Source organism: Trematomus bernacchii, unplaced genomic scaffold, assembly GCF_902827165.1.
Source record: "Trematomus bernacchii unplaced genomic scaffold, fTreBer1.1, whole genome shotgun sequence".
In the NCBI taxonomy this organism is placed as follows: Eukaryota; Metazoa; Chordata; class Actinopteri; order Perciformes; family Nototheniidae; genus Trematomus; species Trematomus bernacchii.
The window spans coordinates 2,653,838-2,672,211 of NW_022987966.1; the positions used below are offsets into that span (position 1 = coordinate 2,653,838).

Below are 18,374 nucleotides of genomic sequence, written 5' to 3' on the forward strand. Positions count from 1 at the left end.
GTCGTCTGCAAACTTAACGATGGTGTTTGAGCCATGTACAGGTTTGCAGTCATGTGTGAAGAGGGAATATAGGAGGGGACTTAACACACAGCCCTGCGGGAGACCAGTGCTAAGGATGAGATTAGAGGATGTGAGCTTGTCTATTCTAACATGCTGTGGTCTGTTTGTGAGAAAGTCCAGTATCCAGTTGCAGAGGGAGGGGTCGATGCCAAGGTCACTGAGCTTGGTAATCAGTTTGGAAGGAATGATGGTGTTAAATGCAGAGCTAAAGTCAATGAACAGGAATCGTACGTATGTGTTGCTCTGATCCAGATGGTAGAGGGCAGGGTGTAGTGCTGTGGAGATGGCGTCATCCGTACTCCTGTTCTGACGATAGGCAAACTGGTTGGGGTCAAGTGTGGGTGGGAGGCATGATTTAAGCCGAGCCAGGACCAGCCTCTCGAAGCACTTCATGATGGTCGATGTAAGTGCCACGGGTCGGTAGTTGTTAAGGCTTGTTGGAGAGGCGTGCTTGGGAACAGGCACAATGGAAATATCTTACAGAAACCCTTATTTCTTTTAAAATTATTAACATTTGAATCTACATTGCAAACAGGGCAGCTGTGGCTCAGGGGAGAATGGGCGTCCACCAATACGAGGGTCAGTGGTTCTAATCCCAGCCCGGCAGTCAACATGTGAAAGAGTTCTTGGGCAAGATACTCAGCCCGTACTTTGTCCCGTAAACAATGACATGTTAACACAATCCTGACAGAAAAATCCCAAACTAAACTAATTCCACTGGACAGAGCAAATCTGCCATGAGAAAGTCTCTCACTAGGGGAGATGAGCTCAGAGGATTTAAGCTGGTTTAAATGTTCTTAACTCTCTTCCACCAGCTGGCTGTTTGGTGGCTAGCACGCTCTGCTACGGACGTTAGCTCTGTTTTCACATCTGGGCCAGAATATGACAAGGCAACGACATGCATCAGAGATCTCTCTCCAGCTGCTGCTACACTATCAATCTGCCACGCGTCCAACAACAGTGTTCTCAGTGCGCAGGCATGTTCCAACACATGCTGGTGTAACTAGCCATTAGTCGATGCGCGCAATAACCGTAGCCCCAGGGTATTGGCCAAAATTACCGGTCAACCTCAGCGGCGTAAATCCCTCCCAAATCCCTCCAATCTGACCCCTTCCTTTATTCCCGGTGTGCTTTCTCTCATTCACTCACAGTGCACATTATCTCTACATCTTTTTGCGGGTCTCATTTTACTCATAGTTTTGTTATTTTTCCCCTATCCCCCGGCCTCTTTGTGGCTGTGGCAAGCTGAGACTTGTGTATGAGTTCTTCACAAATATTGCTCGTACACCTGGGACAATGTCACGACTTGAATGCGACCGAGCTGTGTGAAATCAGAGTCTTTGTGCTTGTTTACAGGTATCTCTGTGTGGAATCAGGACGAATCACAGGGACTGCAGGCTGGTGATACACCCGAACCTCTGCTTTGTGTTAGACAGGTACGAGGTCATCCCTCCACCTGGGGGGGACTTGAAGCTCACCCTAACTCCCCAAAGGTGAAATGACCTCCAGGCAGAGCAGTCAAGTAACTCCTCGTCTGTTGTTACAGGCTGCTTACGTTTGAAATTACATTTCTAACAAAGGTACGTCAGGTAATTCTCTCCCCTTTCCAACAATCTGAGGTAATCTTGATTTAACCTTCCCTTTCACACTTCCTCTGTTCTACTTTGTCAGAAAACGCCTAAATTGCAGTCAAATTCAATTCTACCATTCATTCCTAATCCTACTGGGCACACCTTCACGAATGGATTTACTGCACATCTAATTGATCTGACGATTGTAAAAAGATAAAACATGGCATTATAGAGCACAAGGGCCACAGTGTAGTTGTCAGCTGACTGAACACAGCTGTAGAGGATGGATTAACCTTAGGATGTTCCTGTTTCTGACTTTGATCAAACTAACAAACCCAAGCTGTGATTTCTGTGTTATGACTTGAAGTGTATTTGTCTCTACAATGGTTCTTTCCACTGAACTGTTGGATCCAAGCCCAGGGCGTGAGAGAAGATGCTGCTATGCTACCTTTTTTTCTGTATCGCTATCTATCCTTGGGGACTAGGCAGGTTTGGGCATGCTGAGAGGCTTACTTCTCACTGCTGCAGGAGGAAATACAAAGTGTAATCTTTCTAAATAACATGCAGGGGCAAAGAGGAGGACTCACATGTTGCTTCTGTGGTCCTGCGGCTGTACGTGCGGCGGGCGCGGTACCTGACCACCAGCTCTCCGCTCTCCATCATGGGTTCAAACGCCTCTCTGTGAACACACATTATAAATCAGGGCAAAACACAATGAGAAGCCTCTCCAGCAGAAGCGTAAACACAGCTGAAAACATGGCACGCCTCCATAACTCGCTAGAGTTATTGTTGTTTTTTGCAAAACAGATGGCAGCAACTACGTCCAAATGCTTTCAGAAGGCATGCACAACTCGGTCAAGGAGTTGGAAAAACACTGAAGTTTTTTTGGTTTGGCACGACTATCTAGTCCCTCCCTTCCACTCTTGAGGAGCGCCAACAGCCTACGCACCCAAAACGCGTCTCCTTGCGCCGCAGCTTGGCCACATAAACAGCCATGAGCACAGCGATGGACACGGCGCCGGCGATGGCCATCACCACATACCACCAGTGCCAGGAAAAAGCCGGGGGAGTTGACGGGCCTGAGGGAGGGGAAGGGGTGTGGGAAGAGACAGAAGAGGGTTTAGTGATGTGTTTCATTTTAATGTGAAAAGAGAAGTAATGGAGCCCCTATTGTGACAAAAAGCAGGGATTATGTTTGATTTGTTTAATTAACTTGAGGCTTTATTATAAGGTAACTTCTTTTATTGTTACTACATGATTACATTATTGTCATGTATGTGCTTGGCAGAATGTTTTCACAAGAGATGTCATACATACAACATTGTAAGACATTTTTTGGAAGATCGCAGAAAATAAGATCTGTCGCCAACACACGTTTATGATTCTTACGTGTTTTGTACAGTAAAGATAATCTCTACATTTTAACACCACTTTCATGATTTCTGAAGTGTAAATACAAATTGAAAGAAGTAAAAAACTAAGGCTAGGCTATAAACTAACCACATCACGGTCACATGACTTCACGTCACTACCGCTAAGCTAACAGCGGCTAATGTCTCCTTTAGTTACCAGTTAGCCATTAGCTTTTTTTAAGACACATGCTGTAGAAGTTTCAGACATTCACCAGTGGGGTGTTTACTGACATATCTTTTCTCATAGAACAAAACTTGAAAATCTCTTAAACTAGTGTTAACCACAGATCTTATTTTAAGATAAGATAAAATGGACCTTTATTAATCCCTGTGGGGAAATTCAGGAGTTTAAAACAGCAATAGAGTGAGAGTGAAAAGGCTTAACCAAGAGCTTTTCCAAACCGGAAGTGGTAAAATGCTGACTCATATTCCTGTTTTAGGAATGATTCCTGCACCACTCTATACACATGCATCATTATTGTGAGGGAAAATAGGTTTTTACTGGTCAATTTGACTAATGGCGCATTTCCACTGCAGGGCCTCGCACGGCTTAGTACGGTATAGTTAGGCCTTGGTAGGCCAGGCTCACTTTATGCTGCGTTTCCATTACAGTTTAGTATCTGGGGCAGTAACTATAGTAACGCAGTGTAGGCGGAGCCGTGACATCAACCACAAAACCAAAACATCAGCCGTTAGCTGTTAGCACTCAAGCTCACAGCTCCTCATATCTGTTCAGAAACTAGACAAAAGTTAAACAAGTACAAACCACAGACTGTCTGTGTCATGGCGAATACAGTCGCTGCTTTATTTATGTCTGTATAGGCCGTTGTTGTGAGTGTGGACGGAGCATATACAACGTTCAACCCAGTCTCACGGCATTTCGTGTTATAGTCACGACATTTAATCTATTGATTCGTGTTCACCAACACGATTTTCCCCTTTTTTTCGTGTCACACAGAACGATTTTAAAAGCAATGTATTTCTATTGGTAGTGTGTTTCGTGCCTGCACCACGTCTTTTTGTCCGGTCGGGTCTTGGAAGACCAGAAGCTGTGTGGTTCATAAAACCATTTTCTTACTCAATATCAAGCCACGTTTATTGTTTTTATTTTAAATCGTATAATGTCGGACTTTTTTTGCCGTCCGCGAGGAAAATAAATGGGGCTCAGAGCCTCAGAATACTGAAATCTGTATTTTTTTTAATCTTTTTTTCCTTCTAATTTGTTATTCTTTTCTAAATAACACACTGTTACTCAACAATAACACACAATTATCCTTGTTTTTATTTATTTGTTTGATTCTATAATCTCGGGCTTTTTGGCGTCTGTCAGGAACTGAATTTCAAAATAAAATACCCGGAAACAGACGTAGGCCTATAAGGGACATTTCGAGCATCATTGCGATACACACCCACTGAACTGATTACCCAAGATCCTCAGCTATGGTTGAAGCTCGGTGATTGGATGTTTTAGCCGCAATGCACGTTGGGATATGGTGTTAATGCGATATGAAATCCCAAAAACATTTCGGAGTTTAGGATGGCCGAAGACACTACACTACCCATAATCCTCAGCTATCGTTTGGGACTACAGTCCCTTTGCTTGAAAAACCCCGTGATTAATCTTCAAGCTCTGGGATTGGATGTTGGAGTGGCAGTGTGCCAAGGTTACGCCGAGCGTCAGACAGCTCTTTGAAATGGAATGAAACCCACGGCAGACTATCCAAAACTGGACTTGAACGGGTCCAGCCCCCCCCCCCCCAGAACTACACATGCTGGCTATTGTGTTTCGCAACATGTTCTATGGCACGTCTCTACTGGGAATTGTAGTTTTAAAAGACGTTTTTCCCACAATTAGAAGTTGCCAGTATTAAACTGTGTACATCCCTGGAGGTTTAGGGGATAGGAAACACATTGGTGTTATCAAATTTAAAACATATAATTAATAAATGGGTGAAAATTGCTTGTGTCCATAATGGGCAGCATTAATATATACCCACATGACAGCTCATTGTTACTTTGTAATTCTACTCCACTACAATTCAGAGGTTAACCTGGTATTTTTACTCCACTACATTTATTTTAGTTACTTTGCAGATTCTGATTAATGATGTGAAATATAAACAACCCTTAAATCAGACTTTAGTTACACCTGAGTAAAATTCAGGGAAAGGTGATTGTCAAGTGCCAACAATCAGGAGAGATATTTGATAGTTGGTGCTTGAGAAGCCTAAACATTTATCTGCAGATCCCTATAAAGCATATTCATTACTCGTTAATTAAAAACTGTATATAATAGCTATTTTGCACATCCCTTTCAAGATTTTCAAAGGTTTATTGACATATCATACACAGCTACGGTGTAGTTATGCAATGAATGAAAAACTTGGGTCACAGGTTCCTCAACAGTGCATTACAAGACATCTATCAATATGTGTGTATACCTCCACCATTACACTGTCAAATTCTGCACATTTCTTATACTATCTACATAAGAGTATAATTAATGTGTATAATATCAGTTAAAATAAGTGCTTCAACACAGTTAACATTGCAGGAAAGCAATATATTAGACGTTAAGTACTTTGTCAGGCTTAATATTTATCTGTAGATACCCCCAAAGCTTTTTTCTTATTTAAAAGAAGACCTTAACCTAAAGTATTCTTTAATGTTTAAATAAAGGTTCATTCGTTTTTCTGTTTTGCACATCCTCCTATTAATATCTTTGTACATCCGGCACTAAACTGTTTTATTGTAGAGATCACTTACAGTATCTTCTTGATTTTTTATATTCTATATTTCTATCATTGATCTTCTACTTTCCCCCTATTTTGTATGTAAATATAACATATTCAACAAAAAAATGCAATAACGTGCTTTAACCACTAGGCGGTGCGGGTTAAAAAACTGTCAAGTTTACAGTGAGTGTTAACACAATAAATTATACTTTCCAGTATAAGTTTGCAGCTTAGTTCATCACGGATGTATTTTGTTATCCACACATATATTTTCTTTATATTTGAACCTACACCTGCAACAGTCAAAGACAGGCAACTGTTGAGGAGTTGGAAAGGTCTGAAGATGTTACAAATAAGGTCACACAGCATACAATGCCATAATTACTTTGTATTATTAGTGTAGGACACTTATGTATGTATAACATCTGAAGATGTGTAGTTTTATTCATGTTTTCCGGAACTACCCTAGTGGAAACGCAACAAAAAAACGGGCCGGGTTTGGCACGGCACGCTTAAACCGTGCTACGCGCTGCAGTGGAAATGCGCCATAAGTGACCTCAGTCCCTCCCTGCATATTTGTTGAGCTAAATCTAAACATTTCTCCTCTAAAAATACAGCATGTTTAATTTTTTCCTTATTCTCAAAATATCTAGTGTTTCTTGCAGTCCCATCCCTCACATTGAATGTATTCCCAGCTTCCCTGCTTAGTTACTGCTATTCTTCCACAACCTCCACCCCAACTCCCCCTCTCATTCACACTCCCCCTCCCTCCACTTTCCTTGCCTCTTTTTATCTGCCATTCTTGTTGTTTGAATTGTCTGTCTGGCTCTATTGGACTAAGCAAACAGAGATGCTACACTGTTCTCGCTTGTTATAAATATTTATGATGCGTCTCCCCATTCACCCCTCCATCCCCTCTCTCTTCCCCTTTCCCGTCTCACTCTGAGATCTTCTCTTCTCCTTTTTCTCTTCCTTCCCTTTTTTATCTCTGAGACACACAGGAAGAAACTTGCAGGCTCATGGAGGAACCCACTGACAGAGAATAAGAAAGAGAAGTCGAATGGTGTTCAAAAACACCATGATCTCACTTCCACTGTCAGCGTGTCACTACGTGTCACTCTGAGGGGTCACATCAGAGCTAATGGTAGGTTTGTTCATGTGTAAAGTCGGTCATTACTCACCTCTGAATTCCTCCATTTCTGTGAGAAAAAAGAGAAAGCGTAGCTCGTGTCAATATTAACACAAAAGTAACACATTTTCTTTGGTCAGATCTTAAAAATGTGTTTATCATTGCAGGATGTATACGAAACAAATCTGACGTCTTCTTGTAACTGTAATAAAATATTATACCTTATAAAGAATATGTACGAAATGATGCAGCATTTAAAAATATAACATAAGTTAACTCATTATTTATTTTATAATTACTAATTGATTAGTTGAAAGAATCATGCCAAAGCACCACTTTTCATTTGGTTGTTTGACAGATATTTGCTTATAAGTTTCTTGAAGAGAACTCATTTCTGTATTTAAAAAAAGCATTTAAACTACTGCTCAACAAATACGGTCACAACAAATAGGCAGATCTAGGTTTTTTTTTATGTTTTAAGTACGTTTTCACTCTTTTTGGCACTCACCAGGAGTAATAAGGGTCAGGGTCTGTGTGGGGGTCCAGGGTCCTTGCCCCACCCCTGTATAGGCACACACTCGAAAGGTCACATTGGACAGGGGGACAGACAGATTGATTGACAGCTCGGTGTCCAATCCAGTGTCCACAACAAACTGTCAACAGAAGAAAAGAGGCAGTCAGAATCAAGCAGATTTAACATCTTCTGGATCATTTATAGGATGAACAATGTCAAAATGTTTGCATGGTGCCTCACCTGCTGAGCGTTGGGGGTGCTGTACTCCACCATGTAGCCCTGCAGTTCTCCATTCAGCTTTCCTGGGGGCCCCTCCCATGTCAGCAGCACGTCTGTCCCGTTCAGCACAGCGCTAACGTTAACGGGCGGGTGATCTGGCACTGAAACAAAAGAAAACGAGTTTCAATTTTCAAACTTTTATACCGCTTTTGAGTTGTTTGTCAGATTGGCTAAGCAGGGTGTGACTGTGGGGTTGGTGGCCAGGGGCCAGTGTGTCGGGGGGGGTTTTCAGGCGTGTGTTGTTTTGACAGCCTGCAGCCTCCAGGGTGTGGAGAACTACAACAGCTGGAAGGGGAAGATGTCAGGGAATGTGAGGAATTCAGCTTTATAAGGACACAAAAGGCTTGCTGAGGGCACCGCAGAGTGGGGCGATTAGCTAGTTCAAAAGCCACGGTTGGAGGACCTCAAACGGACACTTGCCGGGGCCCCTGCCCCCCTCCTCCAGGCTGTCCATCCCTGTTTCTGCCTCATTCTCTCGCCTGCCCTTTTCTTTTCTGGCTTCCTGGAGCAGAGAGTGAAAGAAAAGGGCTGCTGGCAACAGAAATCCCCAGTGGAGAGAAAACCTTGCTGAATAAAATGCTAGAAAAAGTGTGAGGAATTTGTGTGTGTGTTTGTGCACGTGTGTGTGTCTGAGATTGATGCTGTGTAAGACACAAGAATCCAAGAACCTTTTCACAAGGAGACGACAGTGCTCATTTCCTTTGTAGCCGTCTGAGTTAGGGCTCTCTTTGTCTTTGCTTCTCACTTACTCTGCAGGCTTAAAAAGTCACACAAACTAACTGGACACACACACCCACACACACATACACACCCACACACACATACACACCCACACACACACACACACCAAGTAAGTGTGAGTTTGGAGAACATGGCCCAGCCTATATGGATGATGTTATCAGGAAGCGTTTGGCGGATGATTGTTTCCACATGCGGTCCCTGCTCTGCCTGCCAGCGGCAACGAAAACAAGTCAAGTTCGTTCCAGAAGATCGTCTCCACCTATGATCCGTCATCTGTGCCCCCCCGCCCCTTTCTCTGCCTTCTCCTTCTCAATCCCTTTGTTGCCTTTCCTCTCCCTGTCTTCAATCCAACATTACTCGATCTCCTTCTTTCCAAGTGTTCTTCTCCCTCGCTGCCCCCTCTGCTGTAAATGTCTCTTTTTTTGTCACGGAGCTATGAGTTTAAGAGAAGTAAGCCTTGACGTAGAGATTTGTGGAGGAGGGGGAAAAAAGTTCCAGTTGAAAGGTTTGCGTAGTTTCAAAAGGAAAAAGTACATGTGCTGTTTGTCTAAAATGCAGAAACTACAGATTAACATTTGTTTCCCAGGCTCGGCTTGGCAAGAGGCTGAGAAACACTTTGGAGTCACAATTAGTTTCTCAGCAGAAAAGGTTAACATCTGCATCCATGGCAGACTACTGTTTCACATCCTGTTTAGTGCTGCAAATGTAGAAGCAGTGTCGGATAACCATGCTTGGAAGCATTCGGACTCAGGACTGCTCCTGGGTCTCCATCTCGTCCTCTCAGTTCTCCGGGGGGGTCAACACGTGAATGGAAAAGGGTCACCCTGAAGCCAAATATTGACTCATACCCCGGAGATCTGTTCTCCATAAATAAAAAACTATGTCAGCACTACACAGGAAACATGTTTCCCTGATCACTCCGAACACGAATCTTCGTGTCATCAAGAAATGTCACAACATTTATGGACATCCACTTTGATTCATTCGTGGTGAAACACACTGTTGTCTGTCTTCAGCAAATGGAGCCTTTTTTTTACTGGCAGTGGTATTAAATAGGATTACATATGACTTGTGTGTGTTGTGCCACGTCTCCATGACTCACTCCTATTAGAATGGTGAGTTTGGTTGTCCGGTAACTCTGGATTCAATGTAGCGTCACTTTAGGGGTACAAACAGATGTGTGGAGGGATTAAGGAGTGCCTTTTCGGATTATAGAAGTGTGTCAAAAGAACACTTTGTCAAGTGCCTCGCCTATTTTGTTTTGCAAAGATGCTCTGAAGAAGATGTTAGATTGTTTTATTTGGATGTGCAAGCAGTGGTGGGAAGTTACTAAGTACATTAACTCAAGATCTGTACTTAAGTTCACATTTGATTTCCCTTTTCTTTGCTGGAGTATTTTTATTTTATACTACTTTATACTTCTACTGAATTACATTTAGAAGCAAATATTGTACTTTTTACTCCATTACATTTATTTGGCAGATGTATTTACTAGGTATTTTATCAATTCAGATTTTGACGATGCAGTACTTTCACTTGAAATGTAGTATTTCTACAGTTTGGTATATACTTTTACTCAAGTAAATAATCTGAATACTTTTTCCACCACTGTGTGCAGGGATAATGCGTTTACAGAATGGATATGTAAAACATCATCTCGTTGCAGCTTTAGGATTAGGGGGTGATATGGGTCGTCTCGCTTCCTCTCCCACCAACCCCCCACCCCCCTTTCTGTTCTCTGGGGGAAATATCGGGCTTTGGGAAAACAGCAAAATCTGTGTTTTCTCAAAGCGCCCTCTTCCCTCGTTTCCCTGCTCCTCATCCATCCCCTGCCTTCTCCCACCATCGACTCCTTATTGTGTGTTTCCCACAGTGCATAGCTGTGTGCTCTCAGAAGGGAAATCACAGGTCATCTGAGGTCAAAAGAAAGGGGGAAATGAGCGATGATGGGGTGAAGTTGGAAGATTGGATTTAGAAAACAAGGTTTTGTTTGATGTTGGGAATAAACTCTGCGGTGCAGTTTGTAGGATTTGAGGTTCAAAGAGACTACTGCGACAAAATGAGAACAAAGAGGGAATGAAGGATGGAAATGAGAACAAAAAAAGCATGCAGCAGAAGAGTCTGTAATGAAGAGAAGACTCAAGAATTAACCCTTAAATGGTTTCTGTGTCCTGTGGGATACAGTCATTTGACAGGCTGTATCCACATGTCAAATGGGTGTAACATGGGTGTAATATGGCTGTAATATGGGTCTAATAACAGTGTAATATGGCTGTAATATGGGTCTAATAACAGTGTAATATGGCTGTAATATGGGTGTAACATGGGTCTAATAACAGTGTAATATGGCTGTAATATGGGTCTAATACCAGTGTAATATGGGTGTGAGAAAAATGTAACATGGGGGTAAAATTAGTATAATAAGGTGCAATACTGTTCAAAATAATAGTGTAACATGGGAGTAAAGAGGAATAAAATGGGTGTAATGCGGGTGCAATAAAGGTGTAATAGTGTGTAATAAGGGTGTTATGTAGAAAATAAAAAACAATTCATTAAAAAAAATATTGATAAGCTCATGTAATAACAGTGTAAGTATGGTGTAATATGGGTGTCAAATGGGTGTAATATGGGTGTCAAATGGGTGTAATATGGGTGTCAAATGGGTGTAATATGGGTGTTATATGGTTGAAATAATAATGTAACATGGGAATAATGATGGAGTACTACGGGGGATAATAACGGTGTAATAGGGGTGTATTAATCTGTAAAATGGGTAAAATGTAGAATAAAAGCAAGAAATTAACTTCCAAAATATTTATATGTGAAAGCCCATTAAAGGGTTAAGCAGGAGGCATGGGAGTAGCAAATGTTTGTGCCAAGAAGACATATGAAAAGAGATAGTGAGGAACATACTATATGTGTGATTTCCAAATGAAAAACAAATGGAAAAACACTTCAGTCCCAACAATAGAGCCTTGTGGGAGTTTTTCTCATAGTGCACATTGAAAACAAAGAGATAGAAGTGGAAAATATTTCTGAGCTGTGAGCCTCCCTTCTTTAACCTCACTCCCTTTGACCGTCAGTGCCTCCTGAACTATCCTTGACCAGCAGCCAAATCTTCAGTTGTTCTGTTCATCCCCTGACTCATTAGAACAAGTGCCGCAGCACAAATGAGACAATGCTGTCCAAAGGGACATTACATCATTTTGCAAAACAGAGGATCTTTTCCACAGAAACAAAGCCAAGTTTGCTTCAACTCTGCTGAATGGAGTAGTGAAACTTGAAAATCCCGACTGTAGCAAGCTTATCTCAAAACCACTTTTTCTCCTTCTCTTTTATTACAAGTACTTCTCCATTTCCCTATTTCATGAGAAATGCCATGTTGAAGTGTTTTCAGATTCTGAGCAGCTTCAATCATGGAAAGCCCCGATCATCCCTCCTGTGGCAGATCTCTCCTCTGCTGTTTCCATTCCTGCTCGTCAGGGATAGAGACGGCATGAGCTGGCATGGAAAATCCCACCTCAGTTTAAAGTCAAACACAGCAGCCTGTACAGTTTGAACGGAGTGCTGCGATCCTAACTGAAGCCTTTCAGGAGAATTTAACGTCCCTCCCTCCCTCCCTCCCTCCCCACCTACTCTGTCTCTCCAATACCAGGCAGCCTTCTACCTCAAGAGTTTACATTTGAAAGATTGCAGAGGTACAGTGACTTAGGTCTGGTATTCTTCATAAACACAGACTTAAGTGGAAGGGGCACGGGAAGCAGTATTATGACTAAGCGTGCACTGTAACTCGATTCTTGTTATCATATAGAATCAAGCTGAAAAGCAGAAGTGTATTCACTACACCACGAAATAAAGCTCATAGCGGAGAAGAAGAATCAAGTGTGATAGTTAAGAGTATCCTTTTAGGCCTTTTACTGTCTATAATTAAGTGTGGAATAACCTTTTGCATTTACTTTTGCACCCTAGAGGCCCCTTTTGGGGACTTGTTGGAGCATTGACAGCTGTTATTTAACCCAAGATATAAAACAATCACACATAGGAGATCAGATAAGAACACAGCTAGGGTCAAAGGTTAAAATGGCAGACACTCACAACAACTAACTACTGACCTGGGGCTTCTAGAAACAATAACAAATAAATAATAACGGACTAGGAATCTTGAATATTTAAGTATTAGTCAAAATGTGTATCCTCTTCATAACAGTACATTCCAACTACTGTATGTATCTGAACATGAAAGCAGAAATTAGTTTCATACTTCCATAAATTAATCCTTTGTACAGACGAAATGACTCTTAAATGAGGCTCAACCATTCCTGCAGTTGTGCAGGGGGGGGGGGGGGGGGGGGGGGGGGGGGCTGTCAGTAGCCAGATAACACAGCCTTGACTCACTTCAGAGGAGCTGACCCCGCACTCACACATGCAGGATGAAAACAAACATCCTCTGAGGACTCACCTCCTTCTTTGGTGCGCAGCTCCACCCAGGGGGTCCAGGCGGAGGGGCCCTGGCTGCTGTGGCAGGCCACCCTCACTGCGTACAGGCTGTGGGGCTCCAGGCCCCCGATCAGGTGCGAGGCTGGGGGGATGTTCACGTTCTGGTTGTGGATCATCTTATCTGGGCCTCCTGTGAAGGGTTCTCCCGAGTGTTTGGCCTGAAACATTCAAATGACAAACTTGTGTTATGATTTTTCTCCATATTGATATGTTTATATTTAAAGGCTATTATGCTTTTTAGGGTTTTCCTTTTCCTGCATTTAAATAGTCTGCAAAGGCTAAAATCTCCCCGTCTGTATTGCTTCATGGCACAAACAGGAAGAGGACCTTGTTCTTCTAGTGCAAACGGATCTGAAACCAATGCATTTGGCAATGGCATCTATTAGAATAACTCAATAAATCACTTTCAAGATGTCTATTATTACTAGTCAGAGCCAGATAAAACACTTAAACTATAGAAATACAAGTGCATAGGAGAGACAGGTAGACAACCATTTACTTCATATGTTTGAATGTGCAAAGCAACAGAATTTAAAATGTAAGTGTGGTCTTAATCGATACAATCAATACTACCTTAATAGGATATTATCAATATTTTTTATAATCTACAAATTACCAATCACAGTTGGTCTGCAGGAACCACTTTTATGGAAAATAGTTAATGTTGCATCTATGATAAGATAAGAGAAACTTCCTGTTTTCCAAATCAAAAACATTTGGTTGTCTTTCTCGGGAGAGAGACGCTCCAGAATGAAGGAGCATGATGGTGCTGCTTTGAGACGGCAATGAAATGCTAATGGCCGAAATGTCTTAAAAACCTCTTTATTGTTGTTTGAACGTGACCCAGGCTCAGTAAGGTGCACGGGAAGCAGAACCCGCCATCCAAAAGTCCCAGGCAGAAACCTGCTGTCTCTGCAAAGTCTCTGTGGTAAACACGTTTAAAGAGGAACATAGCGCATGCATTGCAGCAATCTGAAAACCACATGAAAGTCGCCAGTCGGGACCATTATTCTGGTGTTCATTATCAAGCAGCTCCTGCAGGCTGCTGGCTGCTCTTCACAGGGTGGGCTTTACAGTCAGAGCCCAAAACCTAAATACAAATGAGCAGCCATACCAACAGATCATGTGTGTGTATAGCGCAGGTGCTGTTGTACTCACTTTCATGTTTCTACATGTTTTTTGGGTTACTATTTAGATTTCATTAAAAGAAAAAACTGATTATTTTTCCTATAGGCCTACTGTCCGTGTGAAACTGTTTTAGCACCTGTCTCTTTAAGAACTATTCCCTGAAAAAAGTCCAGTCTGCTCTCATTGGTCAGTGTTTCCGTCTGTTCTGCATCTGCACACTGGTCGTGACTGCAACTACAATGCATATGTGGACAAAATGTGTAAGTATCATACATGTGTGTTTTCCAAAGATCTTATTTCTGCAATATTCCAAATTCTGATGGGAAAATCCCATTGCTTTTTTTCGAGGGAGTCCTTAGGATTCTAACTTTCGGGACATCCTACACAAAGACTTCATCACTGCACCACTAGTGAAACTTTTGAAGCATTAATATTATTTTATTTCGGAATGTGGGCTGCAGATTGAGCCTTTGATATTTTTAACAGTATTTATATAGCATCTATATCTGCTTTGTAATAAAGAAAAATGGAGAAATGTAACTGTTTATAATACGGGACCTTTAAAAACAACATGACTATTGAGAGTTCACGAGTAGTGGGTGGTGCTTTTTCTCCATGGCGTGAGTTAGGTGGTGTGATCCCAAGTAATATTAAGGTGTATGAATGAGGACTGTATGAATGTGTGTGAGAGAGAAGGAGCGAGTGATTCCTGTCTGGATGAATCCCAGTCCAGCCCGTAAACAAGTGTATTCATCTAATTGTGCAGCTCTGAGTCACACTCCAGCCTGCATTCCCTCAGCATGTCTCAAACCCACAGTACCTGCTGTCTGGATGTTCCTGTTTTCAATAAGTGACTTTCGTTCCTGTCGTCTTCTGTCTTTGTTTCCCTCTGCCTTTCTTAGTTTGTCTGCCTTTCTTTCTGTCTGCTTTATGCTTCCTTTGTGCAGCAAAGTAACATCTTTCAGCTCTCTACTCCGTACATTTTGTCATGTTTCTTTCGCCACACAATGGACCGTTAAATTCAGATTGTTGCCCCATTCTGCTGGAGCCGGCCCCTCGCCTTGTTCCCCTGTGAGGCTGAGGAGGGGGTTTTGAGGGGGAAAAAGGGAGGGGGGCAAGAACAGCAAGAGGTATGAGGGGCAGCTTTATTAGAACCAGACGTTTAGGGGTGGTGCTGCTCCGCTCCCTTCTCCAGGAGAAACATTTTCCTGCTCTCAGCTCTGAGCTGTAATGGCCACAGAGCAGGATAGTGGCAGAGGGAGTGGTGCTACACAAGATTAGTCCAGGAGGCCACTTTCCCAGAGTGAAACCTGACCCACTAGTACATGAATAAAGCAGGGAGGGGTGGAGGAGAAGAAAAGGAAAATAAATCTCTCTTTGCTTTAAAATTAGGCCTCAAAAGTAGAACTCTGGTCCTGTAAATAGCGGGAGAGTGGTGTGTTTGTTTGACATGTGGGTCAAACAATCAGCAGTGACTCGTTTTCTCAGTGAGTTGTGGTCTTCTCATGTTTATCTCACGCTGTCTCACCTGAATAGAGCAGCGGATTATTGGGTAGTCGCCTCCAAAACCGGGCTGCCATGATATATGTAGACTGGTCGGAGTGATCTCCAACGTTTGCAGATTCTGAGGCTTTGATGGGAGAACTACAAAAAAAAAGACATCATGAATAAAGATTAAACGATAAGGAATAATACAATTAAAAAGATAGAAAAGGAAAAGTGTGTCTAACTGGTGCTTCCACAGTGACACCTACCCGTGATGGTTCCAGATCCAGAGGTGGCCACGCCTTTGCGGTTGTGGGCCTCACAGGAAAAAGTGCTGGTCCTGTTCAAACCTGGAAGAAGAAATGAAACAAAGCATGTGAGGCGGGAACATTTAGGGGTGGGGGGGGGTTTAAACCAGGAATCCTTGCTCAGCATGCTGAGTCGCACCTAATGCTAATGTGAGAAGAAACAGTGTGAAAGTTGAAACCAAAGTGCGAATAATGTGAGGGTAATAGTTTCCAGGAGGTAACGGGATCTCTCTGTCAACAGTATTGTGATTGGTTCTGGGGTTAGCATGTGTTTCAGAATCACAATAACTGTATTCGACATTTACATACAGTAGTTACAGCAAAAGCGAAGATACATTTGTTGATGTGAAAGTACATTTTTAAGAAATTGGCCTTCACGAGACATATCAGTTTTAGCATTTCTAGAGTTGTGTTTCTTTAAGACAAATGTGTCCTGTAAAGTCTCTATGTAACACATTTTATTCGTGTTCATATTTGTAACAGTGTCTCTTATCACACATAATTGTACAGCTTTCACTTTGATAACAGTGCCTCTGACAGTCTCATATGTATCCAGAGGTGGAAGAAGTACTCAGATCTTGTACTTAAGTAAAAGTAGAAGTACCAAAGTGTAGGAATACTCTGATACAAGTACAAGTCCTGCCTTCAAAATGTTAGTCCAGTAAAAGTACAAAAGTATAAGCATCAAAAGTATACTTAAATTACCAAGAGTAAAAGTAGTCATTGTGCAGATTGGTCCATTTCAGAATAATATATATGATATGTTTTATAATGATTGATCATGAAAGTGTTATCAAAGCTGGTAAAGGTGCAGCTAGTTTGAATGACTTTGTATACTGCAGGGTAGCTTGTGGATTTACTCCAGGTGGAACTAAAGTCTGATTTAAGACTTGATTAGTATATTTCATATTATTAATCCACATCCGCAAGGAAACTAAAGAGTAAAAGTACACTTTTCCCCTCGTAAATGCAGTGGGGTAGAAGTACAAAGCAGCAAAAAAATGTAAATACTCAAGTCCCTCAAAATAGTGCTTAATTTACGGCTTGTATCATTCTTAGGGTTGGACGCAAACATGTATTGTAAAAAATGAATGTATTGATATTTCATCAGTCTTTTTTAATCTAAAGACACATAATAATGCAAAGCCCTAAACCAATACAACTTTTCCCTGTTTTAAGACTTTTGACAATCCAGCTCTGTTGTGTTGATAATGATGTGCATTTTCTTGAAAATAATATATAGATGTATGCAGTAGCACAGTGAGTACTGGTTTTATAATTTGGAGGTTAAGATGTCTAGGATAAAACTGGAATACATTTGATTAAAAAGTAAAGGTTTTATGGGATTCCATGTTACTGTTGTTTGAATAGACATGCCATTATTTCTTACTGATAATTACTGTTGAAACATAGTTTTTATTTAATCTGACGTCATAAATCTTTCAACGAGCCAAGTAGTCTTTCACTGCGACAACCTTCAAATTCCTTTCTGTGTGATTGTTCTAATGACAGTGTTACACACATGCTCAATTACAATGTGGAACCTTATCAAAACTCTATAAGCTTAAGAATCTCTTCCCTCGGGCCGCATGTGTGTAGTTCCTATGCCTGCAGCTTGACATTTTTTACAGTGTAGTCCAGAGAACAAAGCGAGAGCTCGTGCTGAGGTCCAGGTGTAAGAGGCTGAGTCCCTGCCTCCAATAGGCCGGGGCCCTTTAAACACAACACATTGACACACACTGACTTTCAACAGAGAATGACTCACAGTATGCTCACACACTCGAATCATTCCACAACACAGGCTTACAAACACACACACACACACACACACACACACACACACACACACACACACACACACACACACACACACACACACACACACACACACACACACACACACACACACACACACACACACACACACACACACACACACACACACACACACACACACACACACTGCAACATGTGACAGTCAAGTTTTACCGCTGTTATCTAACACCCGTCAGTCAGACACTCTGAGGCCCTGCACAGAGTGTCTGTGTGTCGCTCTGTGCTGACCGCACCATGCCTCCATTGTGTTGGCCGGAAAAAGAACAGGGGGTACGATCCTGGGTGAAGCGGGGGATTGGGAGAGAGGAAGAGCAGGGAGGGAGGGGTGAGGGATGACCACTGGCCGTGTGGGAGAATGAACTGCACATCAGGCCATCTCGGAGTTGCGTAACTCGGCCTTCTGTCTTTTTCCTCTCACATCAGTAGACCGCAACGCGACTTCCCCTGACCAGCTGAACATGTCATGATCGGTCACCGGGAAGAAGTCCTGAGCTCATGGGCAATACGAAACAAACTAATAGTGTCGAAGAGATGGTTTAGATGTTTTTAAGTGGGCTTGTAATGCAAAGTGTCAGTCCTGATGCTTCTTCTCCTTGACTGACATGTGAGGCATTTGACCTACAGTGTTTTTCATGGTTTTTTGTACAAACTGGATTTGAGGCTGCAGCTAATATTATTT

At 42.1% G+C, this 18,374-nt stretch overlaps 1 protein-coding gene across 1 annotated transcript in view; it reads right to left on the minus strand.

Moving 5' to 3' along the window:
- Window positions 1–18,374, minus strand: part of LOC117471082 (tyrosine-protein kinase receptor UFO) — a 38,706-nt gene that overhangs the window by 8,883 nt on the left and 11,449 nt on the right. The window contains exons 5-12 of the mRNA XM_034115878.1: window positions 15,821–15,901; window positions 15,595–15,710; window positions 12,901–13,096; window positions 7,662–7,801; window positions 7,416–7,560; window positions 6,960–6,977; window positions 2,581–2,710; window positions 2,219–2,310 (exon numbers count right to left, since the gene is read on the minus strand). Of these exons, the coding sequence (XP_033971769.1) occupies window positions 2,219–2,310; window positions 2,581–2,710; window positions 6,960–6,977; window positions 7,416–7,560; window positions 7,662–7,801; window positions 12,901–13,096; window positions 15,595–15,710; window positions 15,821–15,901 (918 nt within the window). The remainder of the gene's footprint in view (window positions 1–2,218; window positions 2,311–2,580; window positions 2,711–6,959; window positions 6,978–7,415; window positions 7,561–7,661; window positions 7,802–12,900; window positions 13,097–15,594; window positions 15,711–15,820; window positions 15,902–18,374) is intronic.